The sequence below is a fragment of the Neoarius graeffei genome, chromosome 6 (assembly GCF_027579695.1).
Source record: "Neoarius graeffei isolate fNeoGra1 chromosome 6, fNeoGra1.pri, whole genome shotgun sequence".
NCBI lineage: Eukaryota > Metazoa > Chordata > Actinopteri > Siluriformes > Ariidae > Neoarius > Neoarius graeffei.
Genome location: NC_083574.1, coordinates 10084032 through 10111010, shown reverse-complemented (window position 1 = coordinate 10111010; position 26979 = coordinate 10084032). Strand labels below are relative to the sequence as shown.

General features: G+C 41.8%; 2 protein-coding genes across 12 annotated transcripts in view; both read right to left on the bottom strand.

The window, feature by feature from the left end:
- Positions 1-432: 432 nt before the first annotated feature.
- LOC132887733 (uncharacterized) overlaps positions 433-26979 on the bottom strand; it is a 51974-nt gene continuing 25427 nt past the window's right edge. For 2 of the 8 annotated variants that reach the window (XM_060923279.1, XM_060923286.1), the window contains exons 18-42: positions 25728-25761; positions 25500-25607; positions 23634-23722; positions 21165-21198; positions 20913-21050; positions 20678-20796; positions 12285-12318; positions 12033-12164; positions 11798-11886; positions 10030-10063; positions 9778-9909; positions 9543-9631; positions 7772-7805; positions 7520-7651; positions 7285-7373; positions 6788-6821; positions 6560-6673; positions 3512-3600; positions 3236-3419; positions 3037-3150; positions 2817-2918; positions 2561-2649; positions 2151-2349; positions 1711-1824; positions 433-1602 (exon numbers count right to left, since the gene is read on the bottom strand). In XM_060923279.1, coding sequence (XP_060779262.1) covers positions 1510-1602; positions 1711-1824; positions 2151-2349; positions 2561-2649; positions 2817-2918; positions 3037-3150; positions 3236-3419; positions 3512-3600; positions 6560-6673; positions 6788-6821; positions 7285-7373; positions 7520-7651; positions 7772-7805; positions 9543-9631; positions 9778-9909; positions 10030-10063; positions 11798-11886; positions 12033-12164; positions 12285-12318; positions 20678-20796; positions 20913-21050; positions 21165-21198; positions 23634-23722; positions 25500-25607; positions 25728-25761 — 2419 coding nt within the window. In that variant the 3' untranslated portion in view covers positions 433-1509. The remainder of the gene's footprint in view (positions 1603-1710; positions 1825-2150; positions 2350-2560; positions 2650-2816; positions 2919-3036; positions 3151-3235; positions 3420-3511; positions 3601-6559; positions 6674-6787; positions 6822-7284; positions 7374-7519; positions 7652-7771; positions 7806-9542; positions 9632-9777; positions 9910-10029; positions 10064-11797; positions 11887-12032; positions 12165-12284; positions 12319-20677; positions 20797-20912; positions 21051-21164; positions 21199-23633; positions 23723-25499; positions 25608-25727; positions 25762-26979) is intronic. The other 6 variants (XM_060923280.1, XM_060923283.1, XM_060923282.1 and 3 more) reach the window with 6 other exon arrangements.
- On the bottom strand, positions 12498-20638 carry LOC132887731 (zinc finger protein 18-like). Of its 4 annotated transcripts, none has more exons than XM_060923277.1 (3): positions 18997-20638; positions 17790-18875; positions 12498-13285 (listed from the first exon to the last, which is right to left on the bottom strand). In XM_060923277.1, exons 2-3 carry the CDS (start codon positions 18123-18125, stop codon positions 12755-12757), a joined length of 867 nt encoding a protein of 288 aa, XP_060779260.1. In that variant the 5' UTR covers positions 18126-18875; positions 18997-20638; the 3' UTR covers positions 12498-12754. The 4 variants fall into 4 exon arrangements, with proteins under 4 accessions (XP_060779260.1, XP_060779261.1, XP_060779258.1 ...); XM_060923278.1 differs by having other exon boundaries at positions 12498-12757; XM_060923275.1 differs by having other exon boundaries at positions 12498-12757; positions 17790-20638.

Genomic DNA, 26979 nt, shown 5'->3' with positions numbered 1-26979 from the left:
TGACTTGGCAAGGTCACACAATGGCAGGGCATTTAATGAATTTATTTATTTATTTGGGATATTTCCCACTGGACATTTTGGCCATAGATATTTTCATCTGCTGGACAACTGCATGTGATACTGGCTAAAAGAAAAGAAGATGGCATATGCCAGCTAATGTAAACCCTGCTGGGCATGGGACATACATTGCTTCCTCCCATCAGTTGAAAGCAACAATGCACTAGGTCTTTGCAAATGGAATGGAAATGATTTCTTTCAAGATGTGTGTGGAGATATAATAAATACCAGGTATGAACAGATGTACAGTACTTGGAGCTGTCCTGATCACCCAGTACCCATGTTAATACCAGATGTGAACAAGGCCTTTGTCAGTTTCCCCAGTCCACTGTTTTGTTTTGTGCAGTGATTCAGAGTGCAATAATTCAGAATGTGTATTTTTACATAGTGTGTATTTATTGTTTATTTTATATCCTTCACTTTTAATTGCCTTTATTTGCCTGTTTCTTAAAAGCTAAACACTGTTTGATACACACAAGAACTTCAACGTACCTCTATGTCAGTAAAGGCCTTGAGAACGACAGCGCGAGCCAAACTACAAACATGGCCACTCAGAACTATAACTCCCAGAGAGCACAGAGCCCCCTGTCATTGAAACCAGCTGTCGTTTATTCACAAACTCATCAGCCATGCTACTTAAGCCTCTCTCTCACACACACACCTTCAATGTAAAGTGTTGTTCTGTGTTTTCCAGTCCATACCAAGCCTTTCATTCTCTGCCTGACTCTAGTATTTCTGACACTTGCTATCTCTCTTTGTTTACGTTACCTGTCTTGCCCCTATTGCCCTATTTGCTGATCAACTGACCCTTGCCTACTTTCTGACCACACTTCTTGTCTTGTGATGTGGCTTCGTTTTCAGTTTGCTCCCCGCTCTCCCCTGCACATACATCCGTAAGTGCCTGCACTCTGACACTCTACTGTCCAGTAACTGTGCAGATGGCAATAAAATATCTGTTCTCCTATTGTATTCTAACATCAGCCAACCATAAACATTAGTAACATTAACAATGAAGGATTATCCAAAAATAACTAAATAATCAACTTTTTATTTAAAAAAAAAATACCCAGAACCTTCTTGCTGTGAGGCGACAGTGCTAACTACTACACCACCTTGCTGTAATTTCACCAATACTAATTTGTGTACTTATATTTTGTTTACCTTCAGTATTAATAAAACAAATGTTATGTTAATTAATGCAGTAAATAATGTTAATTAAGACATCCTTAATGTAAAGTCTTCGCTCTATTTCCAGTACCTAACTGAATGCTTCTATGCAAAAGACAACTATTCTATTTCTAATTAAAACTTTAGCTGGAATTAAAAATGTATGCAAAATGAAATGCTTTTCCATATAACGATGCAAAAGGACTACAACACAAAAACCAGCACAGTTATAAAAACTTGTACTTCCACTATAATTTTTGAATTAGTCTTCTGATGATGTTTAGATCATCTGATGAGATGAACATCTCCAGGATGAGCTGAGCTTCTCATGCTTGTGATTTCATTATTTTCTATGATGAAGGAAAATTTGCTCCAGGTCTGATTGAAAAAAAAAGACATAGGAGACAAAATATCCAATTAAATGAATTCATTAGAAAATATTTTCATTAACTTTCAAGAAACATATAATAGAAAACCATAACTTGCCTCAATAAAACCAATGAAACTGATGGAAACATCTCCACAAATACCAAGCATAGAAATGTTTTCTAAAGGCATGCGGTGTTTGAATGTGCAAAGTTCCAAGCCATTCACATAGACCTGTACAGACATGGAAATTTGGCATTGGACTTTTATAGCGCTCCAAGTATAGATTTTTATTGTATTTTTTGTGAAAATCTGGGAAAACCCTTCACATCTACTATCCGCTATATAAAGTTAGGTTGCCTTGAGCTAAAAGTGTTGCCTCTTTTGCACATATCTCAGCAACAAATAATTATAGTATTACTAAAGGGTAGAAAGATGAGGGATTTTTTGTTTGTTTGTTTTTTGGCTGTTTGCCAGAGTTTAGTCACAGGGTTTCTCCAATGGGTTTTCCCAGACTGCTACACATTCAATGACTGAAGCATTAAATTTAAGGTACACACCTCAAAGCCCTCTGATTTAATGACGACGAACATGTTAAAGGCAGCTCCCTTGGTGAAGGGTTTGTCGGAGGCAGATTCCTCAGTCTCCCAGCTACCATTTCTGAAGCTGTTTAGTGCCACATATTGGCCAAGATGGGGGTTAATGTGAAAAGCAATGTCATCACTGTCAGACTCACCCATTCGGAAATGTATTGCGAACCTGTCAAGTAAACATTTTCAGGGGAAAAAAAGGAAAACGTTCAAATATTTGATTCAAAAAAATACTGAAAATTGCATTTTTATTTTGTCACTCCAGTAATTAAAATTCTAAGTTCTTGATTATTGCTTCTTTTTATCCTTACATGGTGTATTTTATAGACGGTTCATTCTAACCTTTATAATATCTTATAGTAGCTAAAATGAAGGCATACTCATTGGCATCTGCAGGAAGAGTCCCTTGGAACAAGACAGCCATATCTGGTCTTATCTTTCTTGGGATCACTGCGATATAAGGAAGGACCTAGGACAGAGTAAAGTGGAGAATCAAGTGGAGTAAAAGAATAATCAGTTGGTAAGATTGTATTCTTAAAATTCCACTTATTTTATTGTAATTCAAATGGAATTTTCATGGATTTATGGATTCCACAAATCCACATTATGTGCTATTTAAATTACAGGGTTACTAACTGGATGTGAAACCTCTGAGGGAATTAGTATTGGTCTCCAGCATGATCTTTCTATCCCTGTGATTTTAATGTTTTCCATAACCATGGAAGAGCTACTCCAGTTCTAATAGAATAGATAAGAGATTAAAAAAAATGTTTTCCAGTTAAGATCTCCATGAAAAAGTCACCATGAAATTTCTTAAATAAATATTAAACAGCAAATAAAAATGTGTATGGCTTACATCAATAAAACCAATGAAGTTGATGGAAACATCTCCATGAATGCCAAGTGAAGAAATGGTCTCTGAAAGAATGTGATGCTTGAACATACAATATTTCAGGCCATTCACATAGACCTGAAGAAAATTGGCAATTTTTTTGTTATTTTGTTGCCTCAGATTCAATTATTTAAATATATGTAAATCAATATAAGAAACACACCTCATAACCCTCTAATTTGATGACAATAAGCATATTGAAGGGTGCTCCTTTGTCTGAAGCAAAATCTTCAGTCTCCCAACTACCGTTTCTGAGACTGCTTAGCACCAGAAAACGAACAATCTGGGGATTGATATTAAATGCGATATCATCAGAGGACTGAGATGTCTGGAAATTTATTTCAAACCTGAGAAGGAAAAAAAAATGCACAGTGAAATGTTGGGTCAAAGCAAATCTATGCACACACATTTATAGTTCTTTAGTTGGATAAAACCTTACTCATTTGAATCTGCAAGAATTGTCCCATAAAACAGGACAGCCATATCTGCCTTTACCCCACCTGGGATGGTGGCCACAAATGGAAGTGCCTGTGGAAAAAGAAAGTTATGTACAGTGATGTAAAGATTAGATATTTGATAAAATATGGTTACATGTTGGTAATTTATCATTTTAAAATTTATACTGATTCCATATATATATATATATATATATATATATATATATATATATATGGCGGCACGGTGGTGTAGTGGTTAGCGCTGTCGCCTCACAGCAAGAAGGTCCTGGGTTCGAGCCCCGGGGCCGGCGAGGGCCTTTCTGTGTGGAGTTTGCATGTTCTCCCCGTGTCTGCGTGGGTTTCCTCCGGGTGCTCCGGTTTCCCCCACAGTCCAAAGACATGCAGGTTAGGGTAACTGGTGACTCTAAATTGACCGTAGGTGTGAATGGTTGTCTGTGTCTATGTGTCAGCCCTGTGATGACCTGGCGACTTGTCCAGGGTGTACCCCGCCTTTCGCCCATAGTCAGCTGGGATAGGCTCCAGCTTGCCTGCGACCCTGTAGAAGGATAAAGCGGCTAGAGATAATGAGATGAGATGAGATGATATATATATATATATATATAAAGGACCCAGTGTTACATGGGTGTAACATGACATTTGATGGTCTAGAATTTTCCATGTAAACTGTTATCTGTAATTTTTTTTTCATTAAGTCCCAGTGTGGCACCTGTATAACGTCCTGGGTGGTCATGTGTCCAGTCATGTGACTTTTATTTGGTGAAAAAAACATTCCAGTAATGGCTGACAGTAAGGGGAGACATGCTGGTCAGAGCAGCTCATGCTAAAAAGTATTTTTTTCATTTTTAAGGTAAGTTTAGAGTCATTTAACAATTGTAATGAAAATATAAGACATGCTGTTGTAAATATTTGGTGTCAGAATTATGTTTACTGTGTGTTTTCATATAGAACAGGTAATAAAAATATCATTGTGACATATATGTAACATAGGGACTTCAGCCTCAAAACCGCTGTGAAAAAAACGATGTGACGTATGTCACATTTAGGCAAATATCATAGTATTTTCAGTTAATATGATGTTAAAGTAAGAAACTATTTTGTCTTAACTTGACAACATATTGAAACAAAAATATTACAATCATCATGTTTTACTCAATAAGAATTAGCATGTAATGCTAACACAAATACCAATAAAATGCATGAGGAATACTTTTCAACCATCAGCACATACAATTAACAATACAATAGTAATAGATCAATATCAATTAATTAATAACCATCAATAACAATAATAATATAGCAATAACAATGACACATACTAAATATTTTTCTACTTTCAGCCTCTGAAAGTAGAAAAAGTGCATCTGAACAGAACCATCTGTTCATCAAATTCAATTGATGAACAGATGGTTCCATTCAGAGGCACTCACAGCCCAATACGGCAGTATGTGAAAGGAAAACCCCATCCTTGGGGATTGAAAATTTGGGGTCGCTGCACTTCGTCTGGAATCCTCTGTGATTTTGAGGTGTATCAAGGTGGCACTGGGAGAAAAACCTCATTTGGCATGGGAGGTGACGTCGTTCTCAGGTTGTGTGAAACTCTCCCACCAAACCAGAATTTCAAGGTATTCGCAGACAACCTGTTTTCTTCAGTACCACTGGTACTTGAGCTTCTTGACAGATCTTCTACACAGGTACACTTCACAACAATCGGTTGGCTGGTTGTGAGCTTGAGGATGAGAAAAGTCTTGCCAAGAGAGGCAGAGGGTCCTTTGACATGATGGTGGAGAGAGAAGACCGGGTGGCCATTGTCAGGTGGCATGACAACAAGTCTGTCACTATGATTTCATCTTGCTGCGGAGCTCTACCTGAAGACACAGCTCGCCAGTGGAGTAAAACAGCAAAAGCATTTGTTGAAGTCCCCAGACCTTGCATAATCAAAGAGTACGACACATTCATGGAGGGTATAGACCTTCTTGATGCATGTGTTGCAAGGTACAAGTACAACATGCGGTCACGGAGGTGGTACTTGTATCTCTTCTGGCAAACCCTAATGCTTGGCCTTGTTAATGCATGGTTGATCTATCGCCGTGATTGCAAACTACTGGGGCTAGAAAAGCCACTCAAACAAAAGTTTTCAGGCAGAAGTTGCAACCAGCCTTATACTTGTGCAAACACAAAGGGGCCGCCCATCAAGCTCATCTCCACCACCACCACCAAACCCCTACAGAATCCATCCTGGGCTTCCACGTGATGTTCGCCTAGACCAGGTTGGTCACTGGCCAGTGAAGTGTAAGAAGCGTGGCCATTGCAAAATCTGCAAGAAGAATGTGACCTCCACCTTGTGTGAGAAATGTGATGTGCGTCTGTGCTTCACCGAAGACAGAAATTGTTTCAGAGAGTATCACATGCCGTAGTCTAAAAGAGCAATGATATGGGTTAAATGTAGTGCTCTGTTATGACAAGCGTTTTGCATTTTTTGTTAAGCAACTGTGTTTTCGATTTGAAAACTGGATTCTGTTCATTAGTATTCCAGAGTTACACTCAGTTTTTTCAAAGACCTCTAACATGAGGTACCGTTTGTGTTCAGTTTACATTTTTGTGCAATTATGCAAGAAAAATGCAAATATATGCAAGGTATATAAGTCTACATTTTTGTTTATTACTGAAGTGAAGATGTACAATTATAATGTTATGTTGATGCAAATAAAAAAGCAGCTTATTTGGTTTCAGCTATCAGTTGCATTCATTCACATTAGTAAAATAAATTTATCTTAAAGACCCAATGTGACATATATGTCACATTTCAGATCTACATGAAGGAAGGGTGCCATTGGGAAAAAAAAAAAACACTAGAATTGTGTTCTACAGGGTCTATTTAGTCTGTGTTACGTCCCCCATAAAGGGGTTATGGGTCTGGGTCTTTATGGGATATGCTTGAAAATGTAACAATATTTTTCTGTAAATAGACTTTAGGTACAAAAGGTTGTCGCAGTCATGTACCCGTATACAGCATTTCCAATGTAACTCACAGGGCTGCTGACTGGATATGAAATCTCTGATGGGACGTCTGTCAGGCTCCTAGAAGTGAGGGACACATCTTGGGTGTCATTACTTTCTGTAACAATGGATGATTCGCTCTGGTTCTGAGAGATGAATAAAAATATCAAATGTTGTTTAGTGGTAAGTACCTCAAAGTTGACCAGGAATTAATGTCCCCATATTCCATTAATGAAGTCAATAAAAACAACTGCACTTACTTCAGTCAAAGGAATACTCTTGAAGTTCACTGCACTGTCAAAAAAAAAGCCATGTATTTATAAAGTACTTTTTTTTTTACTAATATGTAAAATACAACCATGAGTTGGCCAAGTGGTTGGTGTGTCTGCCTCTCAACCAGGAGATCATGAGTTCTACTCGTGGTTGGGTCATACCAAAGACCATCGTAAAAATGGTACCTACTGCCATCTGGCAAGGCACGATGCAATACAGATGTGAGTAAGGAAGTAACCCGAGGACTAGTGCCCCCCATAACCCTAGCTGTATACGGTAGGTGAGAGGCCAAGGGCTATGAAAATGGAGATTATTGCTGCAACCATGCACCTCAAAAGAGCTGGTTAGTACTGGGATAGGAGACTGCCTGGGAAGCCAGATCCTGGTGTGGAAGGGACTTTGAGTTTGTTTGACTTGATATAAAATGCAACTGACGGATTTTTTTTCCCAGATTTTACTTAATAGAAAAAAAAAGAACTCATACTCTTTGTCATCTGTAGGAAGAGTCACTTGGAAGGTTACATCTGTGTCTATCTGTAAACCTTCTGGGATTGCATCTACACGTGGGAGTTCCTGTGAAGAGCAAAAATGAGCACAGTATGTTTACTGTATTTGATAAAATTGTACTAATTAACAAGAATGATGTATACATTTCAAATAGTATTTGTGAGTGGTATATTCTTATACACCAATTGCTTTACCAGGAAAGAAATACCTACAATAGGTTTTCCATTGTAACTCACAGGGCTGCTGACTGGATGTGAACTCTCTGGCAGGACATCCATCAGGCTCCAAGAAGTGATGGCCTCATCTTGGGTGTCTTTACTTTCTGCAACAATGGATGATTCACTCTGGTAATGAGAGATGAAAAAAAATATCAAATGTTGTCTCATGGTAAGTACCTCGAAGTTGGCCAGGAATTAATTTCCCCATATTCTATGAATGAAGACAATAAAAACAATTACACTTACTTCCGTCTGGGGAATACTTTCGAAGTTCACCGCACTGTTAAAAAAAAATGCATGTTTTTTTTTAAATAAACTACCTTTTTTAAACTAATATATTAGATGTACAGTGGTGCTTGAAAGTTTATGAACCCTTTTGAATTTTCTATATTTCTGCATAAATATGACCTAAAACATCATCAGATTTTCACACATGTCCTAAAAGTAGATAAAGAGAACCCAGTTAAACAAATGAGACAAAAAAATATATATACTTACTCATTTATTTATTGAGGAAAATGAGCCAATATTACGTATCTGTGAGTGGCAAAAGTATATGAACCTCTAGGATTCGCAGTTAATTTGAAGGTGAAAATAGAGTCAGGTGTTTTCAATCAATGGGATGACAATCAGGTGTGAGTGGGCACCCTGTTTTATTTAAAGAACAGGAATCTATCAAAGTCTGATCTTCACAATGCATGTTTATGGAAGTGTATCATGGTACGAACAAAGGAGATTTCTGAGGACCTCAGAAAAAGTGTTGTTGATGCTCATCAGGCTGGAAAAGGTTACAAAACCATCTCTAAAGAGTTTGGACTCCACCAATCCACAGTTAGACAGTTAGATTGTGTACAAATGGAGGAAATTCAAGACCATTGTTACCCTCCCCAGGAGTGGTCAACCAACAAAGATCACACCAAGATCAAGGTGTGTAATAGTTGGCGAGCTCACAAAGGACCACAGGGTAACTTCTAAGCAGCTGAAGGCCTCTCTCACATCGGCTAATGTTCATGAGTCCACCATCAAGAGAACACTGAACAACAATGGTCTGCATGGCAGGACTGCAAGGAGAAAGCCACTGCTCTCCAAAAAGAACATTGCTGCTCATCTGCAGTTTGCTAAAGATCATGTGGATAAGCCAGAAGGCTATTGGAAAAATGTTTTGTGGACGGATGAAACCAAAATAGAACTTTTTGGTTTAAATGAGAAGCGTTATGTTTGGAGAAAGTAAAACACTGCATTCCAGCATAAGAACCTTATCCCATCTGTGAAACATTGTGGTGGTAGTATCATGGTTTGGGCCTGTTTTGCTGCATCTGGGCCAGGATGGCTTGCCATCATTAATGGAACAATGAATTCTGAATTATACCAGCAAATTCTAAAGGAAAATGTCAGGACATCTGTCCATGAACTGAAACTCAAGAGAAGGTGGGTCATGCAGTGATACAATGACCCTAAGCACACAAGTCATTCTACTAAAGAATGGTTAAAGAAGAATGAAGTTAATGTTTTGGAATGGCCAAGTCAAAGTCCTGACCTTAATCCAATCGAAATTTTGTGGAAGGACCTGAAGCGAGCAGTTCATGTGAGGAAACCCACCAACATCCCAGAGTTGAAGCTGTTCTGTACGGAGGAATGGGCGAAAATTCCTCTAGCCCAGTGTGCAGGACTGATCAACAGTTACTGGAAATGTTTAGTTGCAGTTATTGCTGCACAAGGGGGTCACACCAGATACTGAAAGCAAAGGTTCACATACTTTTGCCACTCACAGATATGTAATAATGGATCATTTTCCTCAATAAATAAATGACCAAGTATAATATTTTTGTATCATTTGTTTAACTGGGTTCTCCTTATCTACTTTTTGGACTTGTGTGAAAATCTGTTGACGTTTTAGGTCATATTTATGCAGAAATATAGAAAATTCTAAAGAGTTCACAAACTTTCAAGCATGTCTGTAACTCTCATGAGTATTTTTTTTCAGGTTATACTTAATAGAAAAAAAAGGAACTCATACTCCTTGTCATCTGTAGGAATAGTCATTTGACAGGCTACATCCATGTCTGCTTTTAAACATTCTGAGATTTCATCGACATATGGGAGTTCCTGTGAAGAGCAAAAATGAGCACAGTAGGTCTACTGTATTTGGTAAAATTGTACTAATTAACAAGAATGATGTATACATTTCAAATAGTATTTGTGAGTGGTATATTCTTATACACCAATTGCTTTACCAGGAAAGAAATACCTACAATAGGTTTCCCATTGTAACTCACAGGGCTGCTGACTGGATGTGAACTCTCTGGCAGGACATCCATCAGGCTCCAAGAAGTGATGGCCTCATCTTGGGTGTCTTTACTTTCTGCAACAATGGATGATTCACTCTGGTAATGAGAGATGAAAAAAAATATCAAATGTTGTCTCATGGTAAGTACCTCGAAGTTGGCCAGGAATTAATTTCCCCATATTCTATGAATGAAGACAATAAAAACAATTACACTTACTTCCGTCTGGGGAATACTTTCGAAGTTCACCGCACTGTTAAAAAAAAAATGCATGTTTTTTTTTAAATAAACTACCTTTTTTAAACTAATATATTAGATGTACAGTGGTGCTTGAAAGTTTATGAACCCTTTTGAATTTTCTATATTTCTGCATAAATATGACCTAAAACATCATCAGATTTTCACACATGTCCTAAAAGTAGATAAAGAGAACCCAGTTAAACAAATGAGACAAAAAATATATATACTTACTCATTTATTTATTGAGGAAAATGAGCCAATATTACATATCTGTGAGTGGCAAAAGTATATGAACCTCTAGGATTCGCAGTTAATTTGAAGGTGAAAATAGAGTCAGGTGTTTTCAATCAATGGTATGACAATCATGTGTGAGTGGGCACCCTGTTTTATTTAAAGAACAGGAATCTATCAAAGTCTGATCTTCACAATGCATGTTTATGGAAGTGTATCATGGTACGAACAAAGGAGATTTCTGAGGACCTCAGAAAAAGTGTTGTTGATGCTCATCAGGCTGGAAAAGGTTACAAAACCATCTCTAAAGAGTTTGGACTCCACCAATCCACAGTTAGACAGTTAGATTGTGTACAAATGGAGGAAATTCAAGACCATTGTTACCCTCCCCAGGAGTGGTCAACCAACAAAGATCACACCAAGATCAAGGTGTGTAATAGTTGGCGAGCTCACAAAGGACCACAGGGTAACTTCTAAGCAGCTGAAGGCCTCTCTCACATTGGCTAATGTTCATGAGTCCACCATCAAGAGAACACTGAACAACAATGGTCTGCATGGCAGGACTGCAAGGAAAAGCCACTGCTCTCCAAAAAGAACATTGCTGCTCATCTGCAGTTTGCTAAAGATCATGTGGATAAGCCAGAAGGCTATTGGAAAAATGTTTTGTGGACGGATGAAACCAAAATAGAACTTTTTGGTTTAAATGAGAAGCGTTATGTTTGGAGAAAGTAAAACACTGCATTCCAGCATAAGAAACATCCCATCTGTGAAACATTGTAGTGGTAGTATCATGGTTTGGGCCTGTTTTGCTGCATCTGGGCCAGGATGGCTTGCCATCATTAATGGAACAATGAATTCTGAATTATACCAGCAAATTCTAAAGGAAAATGTCAGGACATCTGTCCATGAACTGAAACTCAAGAGAAGGTGGGTCATGCAGCGATACAATGACCCTAAGCACACAAGTCATTCTACTAAAGAATGGTTAAAGAAGAATGAAGTTAATGTTTTGGAATGGCCAAGTCAAACTCCTGACCTTAATCCAATCGAAATTTTGTGGAAGGACCTGAAGCGAGCAGTTCATGTGAGGAAACCCACCAACATCCCAGAGTTGAAGCTGTTCTGTACGGAGGAATGGGCGAAAATTCCTCTAGGCCAGTGTGCAGGACTGATCAACAGTTACTGGAAATGTTTAGTTGCAGTTATTGCTGCACAAGGGGGTCACACCAGATACTGAAAGCAAAGGTTCACATACTTTTGCCACTCACAGATATGTAATAATGGATCATTTTCCTCAATAAATAAATGACCAAGTATAATATTTTTGTATCATTTGTTTAACTGGGTTCTCCTTATCTACTTTTTGGACTTGTGTGAAAATCTGTTGACGTTTTAGGTCATATTTATGCAGAAATATAGAAAATTCTAAAGAGTTTACAAACTTTCAAGCATGTCTGTAACTCTCATGAGTATTTTTTTTTCAGGTTATACTTAATAGAAAAAAATGAACTCATACTCCTTGTCATCTGTAGGAATAGTCATTTGACAGGCTACATCCATGTCTGCTTTTAAACATTCTGAGATTTCATCGACATATGGGAGTTCCTGTGAAGAGCAAAAATGAGCACAGTAGGTCTACTGTATTTGGTAAAATTGTACTAATTAACAAGAATGATGTATACATTTCAAATAGTATTTGTGAGTGGTATATTCTTATACACCAATTGCTTTACCAGGAAAGAAATACCTACAATAGGTTTTCCATTGTAACTCACAGGGCTGCTGACTGGATGTGAACTCTCTGGCAGGACATCCATCAGGCTCCAAGAAGTGATGGCCTCATCTTGGGTGTCTTTACTTTCTGCAACAATGGATGATTCACTCTGGTAATGAGAGATGAAAAAAAATATCAAATGTTGTCTCATGGTAAGTACCTCGAAGTTGGCCAGGAATTAATTTCCCCATATTCTATGAATGAAGACAATAAAAACAATTACACTTACTTCCGTCTGGGGAATACTTTCGAAGTTCACCGCACTGTTAAAAAAAAATGCATGTTTTTTTTTAAATAAACTACCTTTTTTAAACTAATATATTAGATGTACAGTGGTGCTTGAAAGTTTATGAACCCTTTTGAATTTTCTATATTTCTGCATAAATATGACCTAAAACATCATCAGATTTTCACACATGTCCTAAAAGTAGATAAAGAGAACCTAGTTAAACAAATGAGACAAAAAACATTATACTTACTCATTTACTTATTGAAGAAAATGAGTGTAGCAAGTGTTCTAGGTGGGTGGAGCACAGAAGCACGGCAGGCCAGTACTGAGTTCTCAATAACTCTTTTATTGTCAGCTTTTCAGCTTCTACACCTTTACTTATATATACATGCACACACGCCACACACACATGTGTTCTGGTCGGGAGAGAGCCCGCTCTGCTCTCGCTCTCCTCCTTAAATAGGGCGCGGTCACTGGGGAGGACACACAAACACATTAATCAACCTCAGATGCAGTGATTCTGCCACTTGCCTTCCCTGACTCCACCCTCCGGTCACAGACCGACGCTTGACCACGCCCCCACTGCCACATACCCCCACCGCCCGACTCAGGCGGGGCGGCCGTCCGGCCCGCAGCTGACTCCCCTCCCCCCCTTGACAGGAGAGGAAGTCCGCCACAACCATCTGCGCCCCCGGCCTGTGGACCACCTTGAAGTTAAAGGGTTGGAGTGCCAGATACCAACAGGTGATCCGCGCGTTGGCATCCTTCATGCGGTGGAGCCACTGGAGGGGCGCGTGGTCTGAACAGAGGGTGAAAGGGTATCCCAACAGGTAGTAACGAAGGGCGAGGACCGCCCACTTGATGGCCAGGCACTCCTTCTCTATGGTGCTGTAGCGCCCCTCACGCAATGACAGCTTACGACTTATGTACAGCACTGGGCAATCCTCTCCCTCCACCTCCTGGGACAAAACAGCCCCCAGCCCTCTGTCCGATGCGTCCGTCTGCAATATAAAAGGGAGAGAAAAGTCAGGGGAGTGTAACAGTGGCCCCACACACAGTGCAGCCTTTGCCTTAGAGAAAGCCTGTTGGCGTTGCTCTGTCCACTGGACCAGATCTGGTGCTCCCTTTTTAGTGAGATCCGTCAGCGGGCTGGTGATGTCCGAATAATTAGGTATGAACCTCTGATAGTAACCAGCCAGCCCCAGGAACTGTCTCACCCCCTTTTTGGTCTTGGGCCTCGGGCAGGCCGCAATCGCTGCAGTCTTGTTAGTTTGGGGATGCACCTGCCCATTGCCCAAGTGGAAGCCCAGATACCGTACTTCCACCTGCCCAATCGCACACTTCTTCGGGTTGGCTGTGAGACCCGCCCGCCTCAGCAACCTAAGGACGGCCCTCAGGTGTTGTAGGCGCCGCGGCCAGTCATTACTAGAAATAATGATGTCAAGGTACGCGGCAGCATAGGTGGCGTGGGGGCGGAGGACCCTATCCATCAGCCGCTGAAACGTAGCGGGCGCCCCAAACAGCCCAAAAGGAAGTGTGACAAACTGGTATAAGCCGAACAGTGTGGAAAAGCCCATTTTTTCTCGGGATAATGGAGTCAAGGGGATCTGCCAATAACACTTTGTCAAATCCAGTGTTGAGTAAAAGCGAGCCGTGCCTAGTCGATCGAGCAACTCATCAATACGAGGAATTGGGTATGCGTCGAAATTAGACACCATGTTGACTTTTCTATAGTCCACACAGAACCGGACTGACCCATCGGCCTTGGGTAACAAGACCACCGGACTGCTCCAGTCACTGTGGGACTCCTTGACAATGCCCATTTCGTGTATGGTCTCGAGTTCTTCAAGAACCACCTTTTTCTTGTGTTCGGGCAGTCTGTAAGGGCGGCTATGCACTACCACCCCCGGGGGCGTCTCAATGTGGTGTTCTATGAGGTGGGGGCAGCCGGGCAGGGGCGAGAACACGTCAGAAAATTCTGTTTGCAACCGGGCGACCTCCGCGAGCTGGGTCGGTGAGAGGTGGGCTCCACAGGGGACCGGAGCGGTGGGTGATGCCAATTTTCCCTTTTGAACCTCCGGCCCCAGCTCCGCCTTCTCAGGAACCACCGACACCAGCACCACGGGGACCTCCTCGCTCCAACGTTTTAACAGATTAAGGTGGTATACCTGTAACGCCCCACCCCTGTCCATTCGCCTCACCTCATAGTCGATGTTCCCGACTCGCCGTGTGACCTCAAAGGGTCCTTGCCACCTGGCGATTAATTTAGAGCTCGATGTGGGCAACAGTACGAGTACTTTATCTCCCAGTGCGAACTCCCTGAGGTGTGTACCCTTGTTGTGCAGGCGGGTTTGTCGTTCTTGCGCCTGCCGCAAATTCTCCTGCGTTAGGTGGGTGAGTGTGTGGAGTTTTGCGTGCAGGTCAATAACATATTGGATTTCATTTTTACTTTGTGAAGGTCCCTCCTCCCAATTTTCCCGCAGCACATCTAGAATGCCGCGCGGCTTACGCCTGTATAACAATTCAAACGGGGAGAACCCCATGGAGGCTTGTGGGACCTCTCGCACTGAAAACAACAAGGGTTCGAGCCCCTTATCCCAATTATGTGCATCCTCACTTACGAATTTTTTAATTATATTTTTGAGGGTGCGATTGAACCGTTCAACTAAACCTGGGGTGCCATGGTAACGGCCCGCGGGCCGGATACGGCCCGATTGGTCATCACATCCGGCCCGGTGGTTCATGAGACTTTTTTTTTTTAAATAATAAATTAATAAAAATCGAATGTTGTGTTTTTTTTTCGTAATGATTTTAAATCTAATGTTTCAATTTGATTCCATTTTCGTGTAATCCATCGGTTCGTTTTTAGCTGCTCTCTGCTTGCTGCAGCATGCGCAGGTGCAATGACCCGGATTTAATGTAGAGTAGGCTAGTTGTTGCTTGTTCACAAGCAACAACAGTCTAAAAAGAGAAAAGTTGATTCTGAGGGTCGCATCTTTCAGGAAAAATGGAGAGAGAAATACTTTTTATGGGAAGTAGGGGGAAAACCTGTTTGTCTGATTTGTTCGCAACAAGTGGCTGTACCGAAGGAATACAATGTCAAAAGACATTATGAGACCCACGCCGACAAATACAGCCAATTCACCGGGCAACGCAGGACTGAAAAGCTAAATGAGCTTGCCTCAAACCTTCAAAAACAGCAAGCAGCTTTCTCAAAGTCTCGAGAGACACATGAAGGTTCGTTTTAATATCATACATCATCTTCAGTTCTCCTTTAATGTTAAATGCGGCTGTTTTCAAAGAGGGGTGTCTCAATATCTTTGTTGTACATTTTATTTCATGTTAGGGGCAGTGAAGGCGAGCTACATCATCGTGTGGGAGATCGCAAAAAAGTGTCCAAGCCATTTTCGGAGGGTGCATTCATCAAGGATAAATACGCATCTGTTGAAATCCAATCTTTCTATCAGTCATTGCCACCAGAGTACCCAATTATCACGGCCTTTGCCGGTAAAATACAATGTATGTTCGGGACAACATATTTATGTGAACAGGCATTTTCAGTAATGAATATTAATAAATCGAAACTGCGTAGTCGTCTGACCCATGGACATCTCAACGATGTCATGAAAATAGCAACTGCCCAGAGTCTGTCCCCCAATGTCGACAAGCTGGTAAAAAGTAAAAGACTTCTGGCTTCCACATGTAAAATGTAGCTGGTATTTCTCCCCCATGTAACCTTGTGCTGTGTGCTTGAGGAGGAATAAACAGGATGGGTGTGTGGAAATATATGTGGGACTTGACCAGCAAAGTTAATGTGCTATCTGTTGTTTGTTTTTATTGGTATGTTCAGTCATATTTGGCTCTTTTAAACTAATGCTACTGGATATTTAGTCACTTGACCTATTGGTGGAATTATTTACCCTGGCACTTCTTTCTTTTGACTCGTTTAGGCCTACTTGCCAATCATTTTAATTGGCCTAATTAGGCCTATGCATTGACATGTTTTTGATGTGCAAGATCAATAAATCTGATCTAAGTCATTTACAGTTTACACTTGTGTTATTTGTGTCTTAGTCCATTTCTGTAGCATTTTTTTTATAAATGTAGGCTACTTGCATGCTTATTAGACTGTTACATTTTCAGAGGGTAAATTGCTTTTGTCTGCCATGTTATTGTGTGCCTCATTTTGAGGCTATAGCTTTACAATTCCTTTTGGGCATATAGGCTTTCAAAAATCATATAAAATAATGTCCTTTTGTTGAGTTAGTGTCTGGTCTTTTCAGGCCAAAAGTGTAATTCGGCCCCCAAGGTCCCACTTGAAAAAAATCTGGCCCCCTTACCAATTTCACCCTGGCACCCCTGAACTAAACCGTCCGTTTGTGGGTGATAAATGCTGGTGCGGATCGGCTTAATACCCAACAACCTATACAGTTCCTTTAGTGTATGTGACATAAATGTGGTGCCTTGGTCAGTTAGAATCTCTTTTGGGATTCCAACTCGGGAGATAACGCAGAACAGCACCTCCGCAATACTGCGTGCTGCGATATTGCGAAGAGGCACTGCTTCCGGGTATCATGTTGCATAGTCCACCAGAACTAATATAAAGCAGTACCCTCGTGCTGACCGATCTAATGGCCCGACGAGATCCATCCCAATTCTTTCGAACGGTGTCTCGATTAATGGTAGAGGGCGCAAAGGCGCTTTTGGAATGGCCACTGGATTTACTAACTGGCATTCACGGCATGCCATACACCACCTACGGACATCACCGCGAATCCCTGGCCAATAGAACCAGGCCATTATTCGGGCTAGTGTTTTATCCTGCCCTAAGTGTCCAGCCATGGGATTAAAGTGAGCCACCTGGAATACCAATTCCTGGCGGCTCTTTGGAATCAAAAGCTGCGTGACTTGCTCTTTAGTTTGAGTGTCCTGCGTCACTCTGTATAATCTATCCTTCATAATCACGAAGTAGGGGAAGGACGGGGTGGCGTTTGGCTGGAGCATTTGACCATCGATTACTCTCACTTGGTCAAACGCATGCCGCAGAGTCTCGTCTCGCGACTGCTCTAATGGAAAATCCGCGAGGGATTCCCCAAGAGAGAGAGGAGGAGCCAGCGGCTCCTCACTCTGACGCGGAGCTGACGTAGACGGCTCTGTGACAGCTGCTCCCACCAACGCGACACCGGGACCTCCCCTTATTAAACTACGGCAGGACCCACTCTTCACTAGGTGACTCATTAAATCCCGAAATCCAGGCCAATCAGTCCCCAAAATTATAGAGTGGGTGAGGCGAGGATTAACCGCCGGCTTTACTCTAAATTTCTCCCCCCGAAACAGAATGTGGACTGACACTAAAGGGTAGCTGTGAACATCCCCATGCACACACAACACCTTCACCAATTGTGCTCCCCCCAATGCCTCGTCTTGCACCAGGCTTTGGTGGATTGAGGTCTGATTACAGCCGGAATCCACCAAAGCCTGATATGTATCCCCTTGGATACTCACCGGTATGCGATACGCTCCGGCCCGATCAAGGGTGGCTCCTGGCACATCGGGGATCTGGACCACCGTGCCCACCTCCATCGCCGAGCACTGATGCTGGAGGTGCCCTGGCTCCCCGCAGTGCCAGCACACTGGCCCGGGCTCTCTCTCTGCACCGATGTTCCGGATATCACTCACCTGAGGGGGGAAAGACACAGACATGGAAGTAGGAGAAGATAGAACACCGCAGGTGTGGCGGGCCCGCTGGGGTGGAGCCGGCCCCTGCCTCCGCAGTGGGGGAATGGGGCGAGGAAGAGGAACAGAAGGAGAGAGCGAGAGGGGGGGGAGAAGGGGAGACATGCTGTCCTGCCGTTGGAACGGCCACCATATGGTCCTCCGCCAGCTCAATGGCCTGATCCAGTGACGCCGCGCGATGGCACTGGACCCACTCCGCGGTTCCCTCTGGAAGTCGAGTGACGAACTGCTCCAGCGCCACCAGATCAATGATCTCCTCAGTGTCACGGTTGTCGGCCCTCAGCCACCGGCAGCAGGCATCCCGGAGTTGCTGGCCAAACACGAATGGCTGGCCGACCTCCTCCAGGCGCAGCGCGTGGAAGCGCTGCGGCTGCTGCTCCGGAGTGCGACCCACGCGCCGGAGAACGGCCCTGCGGAGGTCCGCGTAGACCAGCCGGCTGTCGGTGGGGAGCTGTAGCGCGGCCAGCTGCCCCTCGCCCGTGAGGAGGGGGAGGAGGCACACCACGCGCTGTTCCACCGGCCAACCCCACTCCTCTGCTGCCTGCTCAAAGAGAACGAGGAAGGCCTCGGGGTTGTTGTGCGGGCCCATCTTCGTCAGGGTGAGGTGGGAAGGGCCCACGGTGGTGGACCCCGCCGACGCAAGTAGGTGCCGGAACGCCCGGCGATCTTCCTGCTGCGCCAGCACCAGGGCCTCAAACCTTCGCTCCTGTTCTTCCCGGAGGGCGACCAGCGCCTGGTGCTGGCTCTGTTGGGCCGTGGCGAGGGCATGGACCAGGTCCTTGAAGGGGGAGGACTCCATGGGGCTGTTCTCTCCTGCGCTCCGCCCCGGGTTTCGGCACCACTGTAGCAAGTGTTCTAGGTGGGTGGAGCACAGAAGCACGGCAGGCCAGTACTGAGTTCTCAATAACTCTTTTATTGTCAGCTTTTCAGCTTCTACACGTTTACTTATATATACATACACACACGCCATACACACATGTTCTGGTCGGGAGAGAGCCCGCTCTGCTCTTGCTCTCCTCCTTAAATAGGGCGCGGTCACTGGGGAGGACACACAAACACATTAATCAACCTCAGGTGCAGTGATTCTGCCACTTACCTTCCCTGACTCCGCCCTCTGGTCACAGACCGACGCTTGACCATGCCCCCACTGCCACAATGAGCCAACATTACATATCTGTGAGTGGCAAAAATATACGAACATCTAGGATTCGCAGTTAATTTGAAGGTGAAATTAGAGTCAGGTGTTTTCAATCAATGGGATGACAATCAGGTGTGAGTGGGCACCCTGTTTTATTTAAAGAACAGGGATCTATCAAAGTCTGATCATCACAATACATGTTTATGGAAGTGTATCATGGTACGAACAAAGGAGATTTCTGAGGACCTCAGAAAAAGTGTTGTTGATGCTCATCAGGCTGGAAAAGGTTACAAAACCATCTCTAAAGAGTTTGGACTCCACCAATCCACAGTTAGACAGTTAGATTGTGTACAAATGGAGGAAATTCAAGACCACTGTTACCCTCCCCAGGAGTGGTCAACCAACAAAGATCACTCCAAGATCAAGGCATGTAATAGCTGGCGAGCTCACAAAGGACCACAGGGTAACTTCTAAGCAGCTGAAGGCCTCTCTCACATTGGCTAATGTTCATGAGTCCACCATCAAGAGAACACTGAAAAACAATGGTGTGCATGGCAGGACTGCAAGGAGAAAGCCACTGCTCTCCAAAAAGAACATTGCTGCTCATCTGCAGTTTGCTAAAGATCATGTGGACAAGCCAGAAGGCTATTGGAAAAAATGTTTTGTGGACAGATGAGACCAAAACAGAACTTTTTGGTTTAAATGAGAAGCGTTATGTTTGGAGAAAGTAAAACACTGCATTCCAGCATAAGAACCTTATCCCATCTGTGAAACACTGTGGTGGTAGTATCATGGTTTGGGCCTGTTTTGCTGCATCTGGGCCAGGATGGCTTGCCATTATTAATGGAACAATGAATTCTGAATTATACCAGCAAATTCTAAATGAAAATGTCAGGACATCTGTCCATGAACTGAATCTCAAGAGAAGGTGGGTCATGCAGCGATACAATGACCCTAAGCACACAAGTCATTCTACTAAAGAATGGTTAAAGAAGAATAAAGTTAATGTTTTGGAATGGCCAAGTCAAAGTCCTGACCTTAATCCAATTGAAATTTTGTGGAAGGACCTGAAGCGAGCAGTTCATGTGAGGAAACCCACCAACATCCCAGAGTTGAAGCTGTTCTGTACAGAGGAATGGGCGAAAATTCCTCTAGGCCGGTGTGCAGGACTGATCAACAGTTACTGGAAATGTTTAGTTGCAGTTATTGCTGCACAAGGGGGTCACACCAGATACTGAAAGCAAAGGTTCACATACTTTTGCCACTCACAGATATGTAATATTGGATCATTTTCCTCAATAAATAAATGACCAAGTATAATATTTTTGTATCATTTGTTTAACTGGGTTCTCCTTATCTACTTTTTGGACTTGTGTGAAAATCTGATGACATTTTAGGTCATATTTATGCAGAAATATAGAAAATTCTAAAGGGTTCACAAACTTTCAAGCATGTCTGTAACTCTCATGAGTATTTTTTTTTCAGGTTATACTTAATAGAAAAAAAAATGAACTCATACTCCTTGTCATCTGTAGGAATAGTCATTTGGGAGGCTACATCCATGTCTGCTTTTAAACATTCTGAGATTTCATCGACATATGGGAGTTCCTGTGAAGAGCAAAAATGAGCACAGTAGGCCTACTGTATTTGGTAAAATTGTACTAATTAACAAGAATGATGTATAGATTTCAAATAGTATTTGTGAGTGGTATATTCTTATACACCAATTGCTTTACCAGGAAAGAAATACCTACAATAGGTTTCCCATTGTAACTCACAGGGCTACTGACTGGATGTGAACTCTCTGGCAGGATATCCATCAGGCTCCAAGAAGTGATGGCCTCATCTTGGGTGTCTTTACTTTCTGCAACAATGGATGATTCACTCTGGTACTGAGAGATGAATAAAAATATCAAATGTTGTCTCTTGGTAAGTACCTCGAAGTTGGCCAGGAATTAATTTCCCCATATTCTATGAATGAAGACAATAAAAACAATTACACTTACTTCCGTCTGGGGAATACTTTCGAAGTTCACCGCACTGTTAAAAAAAATGCATGTTTTTTTTTAAATAAATAACCTTTTTTAAACTAATATATTAGATGTACAGTGGTGCTTGAAAGTTTGTGAACCCTTTAGAATTTTCTATATTTCTGCATAAATATGACGTAAACATCATCAGATTTTCACACATGTCCTAAAAGTAGATAAAGAGAACCCAGTTAAACAAATGAGACAAAAAAATATACTTACTCATTCATTTATTGAGGAAAATGAGCCAATATTACATATCTGTGAGTGGCAAAAGTATATGAACCTCTAGGATTCGCAGTTAATTTGAAGGTGAAAATAGAGTCAGGTGTTTTCAATCAATGGGATGACAATCAGGTGTGAGTGGGCACCCTGTTTTATTTAAAGAACAGGGATCTATCAAAGTCTGATCTTCACAATACATGTTTATGGAAGTGTATCATGGTATGAACAAAGGAGATTTCTGAGGACCTCAGAAGAAGTGCTGTTGATGCTCATCAGGCTGGAAAAGGTTACAAAACCATCTCTAAAGAGTTTGGACTCCACCAATCCACAGTTAGCCCATGTTTACATTAGACCGTATCAGCGGATCATCAGATTAACGTTTTTAAAACGATTAGTGTGCACACAGCAACACCAATACACGATTTGCGTGCACACAGCAATACCAATACACGGATACGCTCGGCTCCGCAGGCATCCTGCGCTCCAAATCACTCCGCCCTGAACAGCGAGTGCCCTCTGGAGGGTGCGCACTCCGGCCCTGCGCAGCTCACAGAGCACGCGAGTGAAGTGAACAAGCTGTGATTCGGGACTGAGCCGCTGTGTGTGTGATCCCAGCGCACATCACTTACCACTTGCAAGTGGAAGGATGGCAAGCCTAAAGACAATCATAACTACACAATGGGCAGTATTTGCATCAGTATTTGCAGTATTTTCATACTTTTATACTCTTTAATGAAAGGTGATACAAGGCGGAAGTCCGCGCCGTTTTTCAGCAGTCGCGTCACATGACCAATGCCAGCAAATCAGGAAGGTGGATGTCACAGTGATGTTGTCCAATGAGACGCCAGCTAGAGCTCAGCACAGCGTATCCGCGTATTCTGAATGTTTACACAGCACCGGAGCTGACACGATCTGGATTGAATACGTGGACGCTGGCGGATTCCCGTTTCCCGGCGTTTCCAGGCGGTTTAATGTAAACGGACAGTGCATCCGCAAAGAAAACAAGACAGATACAGTCTAATGTAAACGTAGCCTTAGACAGTTAGATTGTGTACAAATGGAGGAAATTCAAGACCATTGTTACCCTCCCCAGGAATGGTCAACCAACAAAGATCACACCAAGATCAAAGTGTGTAATAGTTGGCGAGCTCACAAAGGACCACAGGGTAACTTCTAAGCAGCTGAAGGCCTCTTTCACATTGGCTAATGTTCATGTGTCCACCATCAAGAGAACACTGAACAACAATGGTCTGCATGGCAGGGTTGCAAGGAGAAAGCCACTGCTCTCCAAAAAGACCATTGCTGCTCATCTGCAGTTTGCTAAAGATCATGTGGACAAGCCAGAAGGCTATTGGAAAAATGTTTTGTGGATGGATGAGACCAAAATAGAACTTTTTGGTTTAAATGAGAAGCGTTATGTTTGGAGAAAGTAAAACACTGCATTCCAGCATAAGAACCTTATCCCATCTGTGAAACATTGTGGTGGTAGTATCATGGTTTGGGCCTGTTTTGCTGCATCTGGGCCAGGATGGCTTGCCATCATTAATGGAACAATGAATTCTGAATTATACCAGCAAATTCTAAAGGAAAATGTCAGGACATCTGTCCATGAACTGAATCTCAAGAGAAGGTGGGTCATGCAGCGATACAATGACCCTAAGCACACAAGTCATTCTACTAAAGAATGGTTAAAGAAGAATGAAGTTAATGTTTTGGAATGGCCAAGTCAAAGTCCTGACCTTAATCCAATCGAAATTTTGTGGAAGGACCTGAAGCGAGCAGTTCACGTGAGGAAACCCACCAACATCCCAGAGTTGAAGCTGTTCTGTACGGAGGAATGGGCGAAAATTCCTCTAGGCCGGTGTGCAGGACTGATCAACAGTTACTGGAAATGTTTAGTTGCAGTTATTGCTGCACAAGGGGGTCACACCAGATACTGAAAGCAAAGGTTCACATACTTTTGCCACTCACAGATATGTAATATTGGATCATTTTCCTCAATAAATAAATGACCAAGTATAATATTTTTGTATCATTTGTTTAACTGGGTTCTCCTTATCTACTTTTTGGACTTGTATGAAAATCTGATGACATTTTAGGTCATATTTATGCAGAAATATAGAAAATTCTAAAGGGTTCACAAACTTTCAAGCATGTCTGTAACTCTCATGAGTATTTTTTTTCAGGTTATACTTAATAGAAAAAAAAATGAACTCATACTCCTTGTCATCTGTAGGAATAGTCATTTGGGAGGCTATATCCATGTCTGCTTTTAAACATTCTGAGATTTCATCGACATATGGGAGTTCCTGTGAAGAGCAAAAATGAGCACAGTAGGTCTACTGTATTTGGTAAAATTGTACTAATTAACAAGAATGATGTATACATTTCAAATAGTATTTGTGAGTGGTATATTCTTATACACCAATTGCTTTACCAGGAAAGAAATACAACCCCGATTCCAAAAAAGTTGGGACAAAGTACAAATTGTAAATAAAAACGGAATGCAATGATGTGGAAGTTTCAAAATTCCATATTTTATTCAGAATAGAACATAGATGACATATCAAATGTTTAAACTGAGAAAATGTATCATTTAAAGAGAAAAATTAGGTGATTTTAAATTTCATGACAACAACACATCTCAAAAAAGTTGGGACAAGGCCATGTTTCCCACTGTGAGACATCCCCTTTTCTCTTTACAACAGTCTGTAAACGTCTGGGGACTGAGGAGACAAGTTGCTCACGTTTAGGGATAGGAATGTTAACCCATTCTTGTCTAATGTAGGATTCTAGTTGCTCAACTGTCTTAGGTCTTTTTTGTCGTATCTTCCGTTTTATGATGCGCCAAATGTTTTCTATGGGTGAAAGATCTGGACTGCAGGCTGGCCAGTTCAGTACCCCGACCCTTCTTCTACGCAGCCATGATGCTGTAATTGATGCAGTATGTGGTTTGGCATTGCCATGTTGGAAAATGCAAGGTCTTCCCTGAAAGAGACGTCATCTGGATGTGAGCATATGTTGCTCTAGAACCTGGATATACCTTTCAGCATTGATGGTGTCTTTCCAGATGTGTAAGCTGCCCATGCCACACCCACTAATGCAACCCCATGCCATCAGAGATGCAGGCTTCTGAACTGAGCGCTGATAACAACTTGGGTCGTCCTTCTCCTCTTTAGTCCGAATGACATGGCGTCCCTGATTTCCATAAAGAACTTCAAATTTTGATTTGTCTGACCACAGAACAGTTTTCCACTTTGCCACAGTCCATTTTAAATGAGCCTTGGCCCAGAGAAGACGTCTGCGCTTCTGGAGCATGTTTAGATGCGGCTTCATCTTTGAACTGTAGAGTTTTAGCTGGCAACAGCGGATGGCACGGTGAATTGTGTTCACAGATAATGTTCTCTGGAAATATTCCTGAGCCCATTTTGTGATTTCCAATACAGAAGCATGCCTGTATGTCATGCAGTGCCGTCTAAGGGCCCGAAGATCACGGGTACCCAGTACAGTTTTCCGGCCTTGACCCTTACGCACAGAGATTCTTCCAGATTCTCTAAATCTTTTTATGATATTATGCACTGTAGATGATGATATGTTCAAACTCTTTGCAATTTTACACTGTCGAACTCCTTTCTGATATTGCTCCACTATTTGTCGGTGCAGAATTAGGGGGATTGGTGATCCTCTTCCCATCTTTACTTCTGAGAGCCGCTGCCACTCCAAAATGCTCTTTTTATACCCAGTCATGTTAATGACCTATTGCCAATTGACCTAATGAGTTGCAATTTGGTCCTCCAGCTGTTCCTTTTTTGTACCTTTAACTTTTCCAGCCTCTTATTGCCCCTGTCCCAACTTTTTTGAGATGTGTTGCTGTCATGAAATTTCAAATGAGCCAATATTTGGCATGAAATTTCAAAATGTCTCACTTTCGACATTTGATATGTTGTCTATGTTCTATTGTAAATAGAATATCAGTTTTTGAGATTTGTAAATTATTGCATTCCATTTTTATTTACAATTTGTACTTTGTCCCAACTTTTTTGGAATCGGGGTTGTACCTACAATAGGTTTCCCATTGTAACTCACAGGGCTACTGACTGGATGTGAACTCTCTGGCAGGATATCCATCAGGCTCCAAGAAGTGATGGCTTCATCTTGGGTGTCTTTACTTTCTGCAACAATGGATGATTCACTCTGGTAATGAGAGATGAATAAAAATATCAAATGTTGTCTCATGGTAAGTACCTCGAAGTTGGCCAGGAATTAATTTCCCCATATTCTATGAATGAAGACAATAAAAACAATTACACTTACTTCCGTCTGGGGAATACTTTTGAAGTTCACTGCACTGTTAAAAAAAAATGCATGTTTTTTTTAAAATAAATAACCTTTTTTAAACTAATATTTTAGATGTACAGTGGTGCTTGAAAGTTTGTGAACCCTTTAGAATTTTCTGTATTTCTGCATAAATATGACTTAAAACATCATCAGATTTTCACACATGTCCTAAAAGTAGATAAAGAGAACCCAGTTAAACAAATGAGACAAAAAAAATTATACTTACTCATTTATTTATTGAGGAAAATGAGCCAATATTACATATCTGTGAGTGGCAAAAATATATGAACCTCTAGGATTCGCAGTTAATTTGAAGGTGAAATTAGAGTCAGGTGTTTTCAATCAATGGGATGACAATCAGGTGTGAGTGGGCACCCTGTTTTATTTAAAGAACAGGGATCTATCAAAGTCTGATCTTCACAATGAATACATGTTTATGGAAGTGTATCATGGTACGAACAAAGGAGATTTCTGAGGACCTCAGAAAAAGTGTTGTTGATGCTCCTCAGGCTGGAAAAGGTTACAAAACCATCTCTAAAGAGTTTGGACTCCACCAATCCACAGTCAGACAGATTGTGTACAAATGGAGGAAATTCAAGACCATTGTTACCCTCCCCAGGAGTGGTCAACCAACAAAGATCACTCCAAGAGCAAGGTGTGTAATAGTTGGCGAGCTCACAAAGGACCAAAGGGTAACTTCTAAGCAACTGAAGGCCTCTCTCACATTGGCTAATGTTAATATTCATGAGTCCACCATCAAGAGAACACTGAACAACAATGGTGTGCATGGCAGGACTGCAAGGAGAAAGCCACTGATCTCCAAAAAGAACACTGCTGCTCATCTGCAGTTTGCTAAACATCATGTGGACAAGCCAGAAGGCTATTGGAAAAATGTTTTGTGGATGGATGAGACCAAAATAGAACTTTTTGGTTTAAATGAGAAGTGTTATGTTTGGAGAAAGTAAAAGTGCATTCCAGCATAAGAACCTTATCCCATCTGTGAAACATTGTGGTGGTAGTATCATGGTTTGGGCCTGTTTTGCTGCATCTGGGCCAGGATGGCTTGCCATCATTAATGGAACAATGAATTCTGAATTATACCAGCAAATTCTAAAGGAAAATGTCAGGACATCTGTCCATGAACTGAATCTCAAGAGAAGGTGGGTCATGCAGCGATACAATGACCCTAAGCACACAAGTCATTCTACTAAAGAATGGTTAAAGAAGA

Bases quoted from the DNA above. Each gene is read 5' to 3' on its own strand.
- LOC132887731 (XM_060923275.1), bottom strand. From the start codon at position 18,990: ATGGCGTGTGTGTATGTATATATAAGTAAACGTGTAGAAGCTGAAAAG.